Source organism: Poecile atricapillus, chromosome 39, assembly GCF_030490865.1.
Source record: "Poecile atricapillus isolate bPoeAtr1 chromosome 39, bPoeAtr1.hap1, whole genome shotgun sequence".
In the NCBI taxonomy this organism is placed as follows: Eukaryota; Metazoa; Chordata; class Aves; order Passeriformes; family Paridae; genus Poecile; species Poecile atricapillus.
This window is the reverse complement of record NC_081287.1, coordinates 902,602-912,383: the sequence shown is the minus strand read 5'-3', so window position 1 is coordinate 912,383 and position 9,782 is coordinate 902,602. Positions and strand designations below refer to the sequence as shown.

Sequence of the window (9,782 nt, the reverse complement as noted above, 5' to 3'; positions counted from 1 at the left end):
CACCCTCCTCTTCCTTCATCATCCTCCTTCTCCTTCTCCTTCATCACCTTCCTCTTCCTCTCCGTCCCTTCTCTTCCTTCATCACCCTCCTCTTCCTCTCCTTCATCACCTTCCTTCTCCTTCATCACCCTCCTCTACCTCTCCGTTCCTTCTCTTCCTTCATCATCCTCCTCATTCTTCATCTCCCTCCTCTTCCTTCATCATCCTCCTTCTCCTTCATCACCTTCCTTCTCCTTCATCATCCTCCTCTTCCTTTTCCTTCATCTCCCTCCTCTTCCTCTCCGTCCCTTCTCTTCCTTCTCCTTCATCTCCCTCCTCCTCCTCCTCCTCCATCCCTCCCTCTCCCCGGTCCTTCCTCCTCCTCCTCCATTCCCTCTTTCTTCCTTCTCCGCGTCCCTCCCCGTCCTTCCTCCTCCTCCTCCTCCTCCTCCTCCTCCGGTGGGCGGGGCCTTGGGGGGGTCTCGGGGGGCTCCTGGAAGGGGGGGGGAGGGGAAGGGGGGGGGCGGTTCTTTTTTGGGAGGGGGGAGGGGGCCGGGCTGACCCATCTCTTTTTTTGGGGGGGGGACGGTCGGACCCACCTTTGTGGGGTGGGGGGGGGGGTGCGCGGACGGAACCATCTCGGGAGAAGGGGGGGGGTTGTGGGGGGGGGGGGGGGCGGTTTTTGGGGGGCCCCGCCCCGCGCCCGCCCAAGGACGTTTAAAGGACCGACGGGGCCGCCGCTCGCAGCGCCCGGTGCCGCCGCCGCGACCCCCGGAGACCCCCGGGCTCCCCCCCGGGCCCCCCGAGCCCTCGGGGCCGTGCGGGGACCCCCCCCCCCTCCCCGCGGTGACACGATGGTGACGGTAGGAATGGGGTGGGGAGGGGGATTGCGGGGATCCCCCCGGGTTTTTCATTCCCTCCCCCTCCCCGAATTCCCACCCTCATCCCCCCCCCCCCTTTATCTTCGTGTCCCCCCCCCCCCCGAGCCCCGGGAGCGTGTGACACGCTCGGGTGGGGACACGGCGTCACACGCGTGTGGCACCTGCAGGGACACGCGTGTGCAAGGGAGGGGCGGGGACCCCTCCCCAAAACCGCCGCCGTTTTGAGGAGGGGGGTGTATGGCGGTGGGGGGGGGGCACAGGCGACACGTGTGTCGCTGTCCCCGCGTGTCGCTGTCCCCCCACGCCCCCCGGGGCCGTGGCTGGTGGCCCCGGGTGTCCCCATCACCCGGTGACAAAGGGCCATTGTCACCCACCCCGCGCGGTTGGGGAGGGGGGGAAGGGGCGGGGGCGCTGCTGCACAATGGGGGGGATTGTCCCCCCACGGCCCCACCCGGGGTGTCACTGTCCCCATGTCCCCATGGCTCCGCCCCCCGCTGGCCCTGTCCCCGCACTGTCCCCACCGGCCCAGCGTCCCCATGTGGCTCTGTCCCCTCCGCGTCCTCACGAACGCTGTCCCTGTCCCCTCAGTGTCCCCATGGCCCTGTCCCCTCCCTGTCCCCTCAGTGTCCCCATGGCCCTGTCCCCTCAGTGTCCCCATGGCCCCATGGCCCTGTCCCCTCAGTGTCCCCATGGCCCCATGGCCCTGTCCCCTCAGTGTCCCCATGTCCCCACGGCCCTGTCCCCTCCCTGTCCCCTCCCCGTCCTCACGAACGCTGTCCCTGTCCCCTCAGTGTCCCTATGGCCCTGTTGTCCCTGTCCCCTCACTGTCCCCATGTTCCTGTTCCCTCCCTGTCCCCTCCCTGTCCCCTCAATGTCCCCATGTTCCCATGTCCCTGTCCCCTCAGTGTCCCCTCCCCGTCCTCACGAACCCACACTGTCCCTGTCCCCTCACTGTCCCCATGGCTCTGTCCCACCCCTGTCTCCATAATCCTGTTGTCCCTGTCCCCATGTCCCTGTCTCCATGTCCCTATCTCTCACTGTCCCCTTGTCCCTATCCCCTCTCTGTCCCCACACTTGTCCCCGTGTCACTGTCCCCATGTCCCTGTCCCCACACTCCTGTTGTCCCCATGTCCCTGTCCCCATGTCCCTGTCCCCACACTCCCGTTGTCCCCATGCCCTCACTGTCCCCATGTCCCTGTCCCCACACTCCTGTTGTCCCCATGTCCCTGTCCCCATGTCCATGTCTCTCACTGTCCCCATGTCCCTGTCCCCACACTCCTGTTGTCCCTGTGCCCTCACTGTCCCCATGTCCCTGTCCCCACACTCCCGTTGTCCCCATGTCCCTGTCCCCATGTCCCTGTCCCCACACTTGTCCCCGTGCCCTCGCTGTCCCCGTGTCCCTATCCCCGTGTCCCTGTCCCCACACTTGTCCCCGTGCCCTCGCTGTCCCCGTGTCCCTGTCCCCACGTCCCTGTCCCAACACTTGTCCCCGTGCCCTCGCTGTCCCCGTGTCCCCGCAGTGTCCCCCTGTGACAGCCGCTGTCCCCTCAGCAGATCCTGAGCACGGTGGAGGCGCAGGCTCCCAGCACCGCGGGGCCATCGGGCTGTGGCCCCGTCCCCGTCCCCGTCCCGGTGGTGGCCGTGCCAGGCCCGGGGGTGGCGGCGGCGCTGCCCAACGGGGCCCCCCCGGGTCCCCCTGCGGTGACCGATGACAGCAAAACCAACCTGATCGTCAATTACCTGCCCCAGTCCATGAGCCAGGAGGAGCTGAGGAGCCTCTTCGGGAGCCTCGGGGACATCGAGTCCTGCAAGCTCGTCCGGGACAAGGTCACCGGTACAGGCAGGGGACACGGGACACGGGGAAATGGGACACGGTGACACCTGGGGACACCTGGGGACACACCTGGGGACACCTGGGGACACCTGGGGACACCTGGGGATACCTGGGGATACCTGGGGACACACCTGGGAACACCTGGGGACACCTGGGGACACCTGGGGATACCTGGAGACACCTGGGAACACCCTGGGGACACCTGGGGATACCTGGGGACACACCTGGGGACACCTGGGGACACCTGGGGACACACCTGGGGACACACCTGGGGACACCTGGGGACACCTGGGGACACCTGGGAACACCTGGGGATACCTGGGGATACCTGGAGACACCTGGGGACACCTGGGGACACCTGGGGATACCTGGGGACACACCTGGGGACACCTGGAGACACCTGGGGATACCTGGGGACACCTGGGGATACCTGGGGACACCTGGAGACACCTGGGGACACCTGGGGACAGGGATACACGGTGACCATGGCATGGTTTGGTGTCCCCCCGCCACTGTCCCCGTGACCCCGGTGTCACCCCATGGGTTTGAGCTGGAGTCCCACGTCCTTGGGGACATTGGGGACAGGGACCCTCTGGGACAGCAGGGACATGGATCTGGGGGAGGGGACACGGGGGACAGGGACCCTCTGGGACAGCGGGGACACGGATCTGGGGGACAGGGGTGGATTTGGGGACACGGGGGACAGGGACCCTCTGGGACAGCGGGGACACGGATCTGGGGGACAGGGGTGGATTTGGGGACACTGGGGACAGGGACCCTCTGGGACAGCGGGGACACGGATCTGGGGGAGGGGACACAGGGGACAGGGACCCTCTGGGACAGGGGTGGATTTGGGGACACAGGGGACAGGGACCCTCCAGGACACAGATCTGGGGGACAGGGGTGGGAGCAGAGCAGGGACAGGAATGGCTTTGGGGACACGGGGGACAGGGACCCTGGGGGCAGGGGTGGATTTGGGGACACGGGGGACAGGGCCACCCCCCGGTGACAGTGACACGGTGCCCCAGGGCAAAGCCTGGGCTATGGCTTCGTCAACTACGTGGAGGCCGGCGACGCCGACAGAGCCATCGGGGCCCTCAACGGCCTCAAGCTGCAGACCAAGACCATCAAGGTGCCCTGGGGACACGGCTGTGGGCACCTGGGGACATGGCTGTGGGCACCTGGGGGGGATTTTGGGGCGGGGGAGGCACCTGAGTGGGGATTTTGGGATGGGGGAGGCACCTGGGGGGGATTTTGGGGTGGGGGAGACACCTGAGCGGGGATTTTGGGGTGTGGGAGGCACCTGGGGGGGATTTTGGGGTGGGGGAGGCACCTGGGGGGGATTTTGGGGTGGGAGGAGGCACCTGGGGGGGATTTTGGGGTGGGGGAGGCACCTGAGCGGGGATTTTGGGGTGGGGGAGGCACCTGAGCGGGGATTTTGGGGTGTAGGAGGCACCTGGGGGGGATTTTGGAGTGGGGGAGGCACCTGGGGGGGGATTTTGGGGCGGGGGAGGCACCTGGGGGGGGGATTTTGGGGCGGGGGAGGCACCTGAGGGGGATTTTGGGGTGGGGGAGGCACCTGGGAGGGGATTTTGGGGCAGGGGAGGCACCTGAGGGGGATTTTGGGGTGGGGGAGACACCTGGGGGGGGATTTTGGGGTGTGGGAGGCACCTGGGGGGGGAATTTGGAGCAGGGAAGGCACCTGGGGGGGGATTTTGGGGCAGGGGAGGCACCTGGGGGGGGATTTTGGGGTGGGGGAGACACCTGGGGGGGGATTTTGGGGCAGGGGAGGCACCTGGGAGGGGATTTTGGGGTGGGAGAGGCACCTGGAGGGGATTTTGGGGTGGGGGAGGCACCTGGGGGGGGATTTTGGGGCAGGGGAGGCACCTGGGGGGGGATTTTGGGGCGGGATCCTCCAGGGGGGATCTTGTGAATGCTGTGGTGGAGGGGACAGTTGTGGGGCAGGTGGGGGTGGCCGCTGTCCCCTGGGGGGGGTCCCGAGGGCTCACCTGTCCCCTCCAGGTGTCCTACGCCCGGCCCAGCTCGGCGTCCATCCGCGACGCCAACCTGTACGTGAGCGGCCTGCCCAAGGCCATGGGGCAGAAGGAGATGGAGCAGCTCTTCTCCCAGTACGGCCGGATCATCACCTCCCGGATCCTCGTGGATCAGGTCACAGGTGGGTCCAGGTGGGCCCAGCTCCACCTGGGGAGGTGGGGGGGTCCCTGGGGTGGGGGCGTCCTGGGAGTCCTGGGGGATGCTGGAGGGGGTGGGATGGTTCTGGGAGGTCCTGGGGGGTGGGGGGTGCCTGGGAATGGGGGTGGGATATCCCCAGGAATGGGGGTCCTGGAAGGGTGGGGTGTCCCCAGGAATGGGGGTCCTGGAAGGGTGGGATATCCCTGGGAATGGGGGTCCTGGAAGGGTGGGATATCCCCGGGAATGGGGGTCCTGGAAGGGTGGGGTGTCCCTGGGAATGGGGATCCTGGAAGGGTGGGATATCCCTGGGAATGGGGGTCCTGGAAGGGTGGGATATCCCTGGGAATGGGGGTGGGATATCCCTGGGAATGGGGGTGGGATATCCCTGGGAATGGGGGTCCTGGAAGGGTGGGATATCCCTAGGAATGGGGGTCCTGGAAGGGTGGGACATCTCTGGGAATGGGGTTTGGATATCCCTGGGAATGGGGGTCCTGGAAGGGTGGGACATCTCTGGGAATGGGGGTTGGATATCCCCAGGAATGGGGGTCCTGGAAGGGTGGGGTGTCCCTAGGAATGGGGTCCTGGAAGGGTGGGATATCCCTGGGAATGGGGTTTGGATATCCCTGGGAAAGGGGGTCCTGGAAGGGTGGGATATCCCTGGGAATAGGGGTCCTGGAAGGGTGGGATATCCCCAGGAATGGGGGTCCTGGAATGGTGGGACATCTCTGGGAATGGGGGTTGGATATCCCCAGGAATGGGGGTCCTGGGGGTGTGGGATATCCCTGGGAATGGGGGTCCTGGAAGGGTGGGATATCCCCAGGAATGAGGGTCCTGGAAGGGTGGGATATCCCTGAGAATGGGGGTCCTGGAAGGGTGGGATAGACCCGGGAATGGGGGTCCTGGAAGGGTGGGATATCCCTGGGAATGGGGGTTTGGATATCCCTGGGAATGGGGTTTGGATATCCCTGGGAATGGGGGTCCTGGGGGGTGGGATATCCCTGGGAATGGGGGTCCTGGAAGGTTCTGGAGATGTGGGGCTCCCCTTTGTGGGGAGGGGTCTCCCAGTCACCCCTTTAGAGTCTCCACATGGGTGCCGTTAGGGCAGGAATTTGGGGAGGGGGGGACGTGTCCCCGATGCCAGCGTCACCTGCGCAGGTGTGTCGCGGGGGGTGGGCTTCATCCGCTTCGACAAGCGCGTGGAGGCCGAGGAGGCCGTGCGGGGGCTGCACGGGCAGAAGCCCCTCGGGGCGGCCGAGCCCATCACGGTCAAGTTCGCCAACACCCCCGGGCAGAAATCGGGGGGGGCCCTGCTGAGCCTCTGCCCCGGAGCCCGGCGCTACGGGACCCTGCACCCCCCAGCACAGCGATTCCGGTGAGGGGAGGGGGCTGGAGGGGATAGACACGGGAATGGGGGTCCTGGAAGGGTGGGATAGACACGGGAATGGGGGTCCTGGAAGGGTGGGATAGACCCGGGAATGGGGGTCCTGGAAGGGTGGGATAGACCCGGGAATGGGGGTCCTGGAAGGGTGGGATAGACCCGGGAATGGGGGTGGGATATCCCTGAGAATGGGGGTGGGGTATCCCTGGGAATGGGGGTCCTGGAAGGGTGGGATAGACCCGGGAATGGGGGTGGGATATCTCTGAGAATGGGGGTGGGATATCCCCGGGAATGGGGGTCCTGGAAGGGTGGGATAGCCCCAGGAATGGGGGTGGGATATCCCTGAGAATGGGGGTGGGGTATTCCTGGGAATGGGGGTCCTGGAAGGGTGGGATATCCCTGGGAATTGGGGTCCTGGAAGGGTGGGATATCCCTGAGAATGGGGGTCCTAGAAAGGTGGGATATCCCTGGGAATGGGGAATGGGGATGGGATAGACCCGGGAATGGGGGTCCTGGAAGGGTGGGATAGACCCGGGAATGGGGGTGGGATATCCCTGGGAATGGGGGTGGGATAGACACAGGAATGGGGGTCCTGGAAGGGTGGGATAGACCCGGGAATGGGGGTCCTGGAAGGGTGGGATATCCCTGGGATTGGGGGTGGGATAGACCCGGGAATGTGGGGTTTGGATATCCCCAGGAATGGGGGTCCTGGAAGGGTGTGATAATCCTGGGAATGGGGGTGGGATAGACCCAGGAATGGGGGTCCTGGAAGGGTGGGATATCCCTGGGAATGGGGGTCCCGGTGGGTGGGACACCCCTGTGCACAGGGCCACCCCTGTTTGTCCCCCTCCAACGCCACCTTGTCCCCTCCAGCCTGGACAATTTGCTGAACGTGGCGTACGGGGTGAAGAGGTAACGCCCCCAAATCCCCCCCCAAACCCCCCCAAACCCCCCCAATCCCCCACACCCTGGGGACCCCAGGAGGGTCCCCCCACCCACCGCTGACCCCAGGCCAGCCCCTTGTCGCTGCTGCCCAGGTTCTCACCGTTGGCCATCGAGGCGGTGCCGGCGCTGGCCGGGGTGGGCTTGGGGACCCCCGGCCCGGGCTGGTGCATCTTCGTCTACAACCTGGCCCCGGAGGCGGACGAGAGCGTCCTGTGGCAGCTCTTCGGGCCCTTCGGCGCCGTCACCAACGTCAAGGTCATCCGCGACTTCGCCACCAACAAGTGCAAAGGCTTCGGCTTCGTCACCATGACCAACTACGAGGAGGCGGCCATGGCCATCGCCAGCCTCAACGGCTACCGCCTGGGCGACCGCGTGCTCCAGGTGTCCTTCAAGACCACCAAGCAGCACAAGGCCTGAGGTTTGGGCCCCAGCTGGCGTGGGGGTCTCCCGTCGGGACCCCCCTGGAGAAGCTCTCAGCTGGAGGTTCTGGGGACCCCCTCCGTGGGCACCATGGGGGCCGTGGAGGAAGAGACCTGGAGATCTTGGGGAGCTTCAGGGATCTCACCATGAGCACCATGGAGAACATGGAGAAACTCAGCTGGAGACCTTGAGGAGCTTCAGGGATCTCACCATGAGCACCATGGAGAACATGGAGAAACTCAGCTGGAGACCTTGAGGAGCTTCAGAGACCTTCAGGGACCCCTCCATGAGCACCATGGAGAACATGGAGAAACTCAGCTGGAGACCTCGGGGAGCTTCAGGGATCTCACCATGAGCACCATGGAGAACATGGAGAAACTCAGCTGGAGACCTCGGGGAGCTTCAGGGATCTCACCATGAGCACCATGGAGAACATGGAGAAACTCAGCTGGAGATCTTGGGGAGCTTCAGGGATCTCACCATGAGCACCATGGAGAACATGGAGAAACTCAGCTGGAGACCTTGGGGAGCTTCAGAGACCTTCAGGGATCTCACCATGAGCACCATGGAGAACATGGAGAAACTCAGCTGGAGACCTTGGGGAGCTTCAGAGACCTTCAGGGATCTCACCATGAACACCATGGAGAACATGGAGAACTCAGCTGGAGATCTTGGGGAGCTTCAGGGATCTCACCATGAGCACCATGGAGAACATGGAGAAACTCAGCTGGAGACCTGGAGATCTTGGGGAGCTTCAGAGACCTTCAGGGACCCCTCCATGAGCACCATGGAGAACATGGAGAAACTCAGCTGGAGACCTCGGGGACCCCCATGAGCACCAAACACATCCTGGAGACCTCAAGGACCCCTCCATGGGCACCATGGAGAAACCACGTGAAGACCTGGAGACCTCAGGGTCCCCCCATGAGCACCATGGAGACCATGGAGAGACCCAACTTTAGGTCCTGGGTGCCCCCTCCATGGACACCGAGGACATCCTGGGTCTCCAGGATGGAGAAACACACCTGGAGACCTCGGAGAGACCACGGGGACACCCCACGAGCACCACGGACACCGTGGAGACCCCGGAGAGCCCCTCCATGGCCACTGAGGACAGCGTGGGGACAACCTGGACACCTGGGCGGCCTCACCTGTCCCCGATGGACATCCTGAGGACTCCTCCAGGTGCTCCAGGGAGCTGGGAGGGGCTCCTGGAAAGCCTGGAGATCCCCCCAGGACACTGTGGACACACCTGGGACCCCACCCCGTCCCCTCCAGGTACCCCAAGCCCCACCACTCTGGCAGTGGCTGGACCACCTGGAGCGGTGCCCCCCCCTCACCTGATCCAGGTGTGTCCAGGTGGGGGCTGTGCCCCCCCTTCCCTCCACTCCAGGACTCCGGGGATGGGGGGACAGGGGGGGCGGGGGGCGTCTGCTCGCTCTCTCCTTCTTTCCATGTTTTTTCCTTCATGTTTTGGGAGGAGTGGGGGAGGAATTTTTGGGGAGAAAGAAACAAAAAGGAGGATTAATCGCATTTTTAATTAGACGTGTTGCCCGTTAGCAGGTAAGGAGGAGCGTGACTGACGCAGGGAGACCCAAAATCCATCTATTTTTATAGCAGAATATTAAAAATATCCCACCCCTCCCCAAAAAAAAACCCCAAAATCGCCTTTCCAGAGGGGGTGAGAACCTGTTTTGTGCTCCCCGAGTTCCTCGGAAGCGGCTTGTGAACCCCAAGTGTGGTCAAGGCAAGTTTTGGGGGGTCAGTGGCACTGAAATTCCAGGGATTCCGCTGGTATCCCCAAAACCGGGAGGGAGGGGATGTGTCTTCTCACGCTTCCCCCCCCTCCCACCTTCCCACATTCTCCAAAATGGGCATTTTTTGCCCCAAATTTCTCCATTTGCTGGAGTTTGGCCACTTGGAGCCTCCTGTCCAAAAAAAGAAAAGGGCGGAACCCCACCTCAAAAGCCCCAACCCTGAGTTCCCTCATCCTCCTTATCGTTGTTATTATTCTTAATTATTCTTAATTATTCTTCTAATTAATTATTATTGGTGTTATTATTATTATTATTATTGTTATTATTATTATTATTATTGAGATTCTTATTTATTTTCCCTTCGCCGTCGGGATAATTTCTCACTTTTCAGTGGT

At 63.6% G+C, this 9,782-nt stretch overlaps 1 protein-coding gene across 2 annotated transcripts; it reads left to right on the top strand.

Annotated features, from left to right (window-relative positions):
* The first annotated feature begins 2,282 nt into the window (after positions 1-2,282).
* LOC131591301 (ELAV-like protein 3) lies at positions 2,283-8,255 on the top strand. Of its 2 annotated transcripts, none has more exons than XM_058861862.1 (6): positions 2,283-2,694; positions 3,723-3,826; positions 4,717-4,870; positions 6,043-6,259; positions 7,139-7,177; positions 7,303-8,255. In XM_058861862.1, the coding sequence occupies exons 1-6, from the start codon at positions 2,613-2,615 to the stop codon at positions 7,625-7,627; spliced, it is 921 nt and encodes a 306-aa protein (XP_058717845.1). In that variant the 5' UTR covers positions 2,283-2,612; the 3' UTR covers positions 7,628-8,255. The 2 variants fall into 2 exon arrangements, with proteins under 2 accessions (XP_058717845.1, XP_058717844.1); XM_058861861.1 differs by having other exon boundaries at positions 7,282-8,255.
* The last annotated feature ends 1,527 nt before the right edge of the window (positions 8,256-9,782 follow it).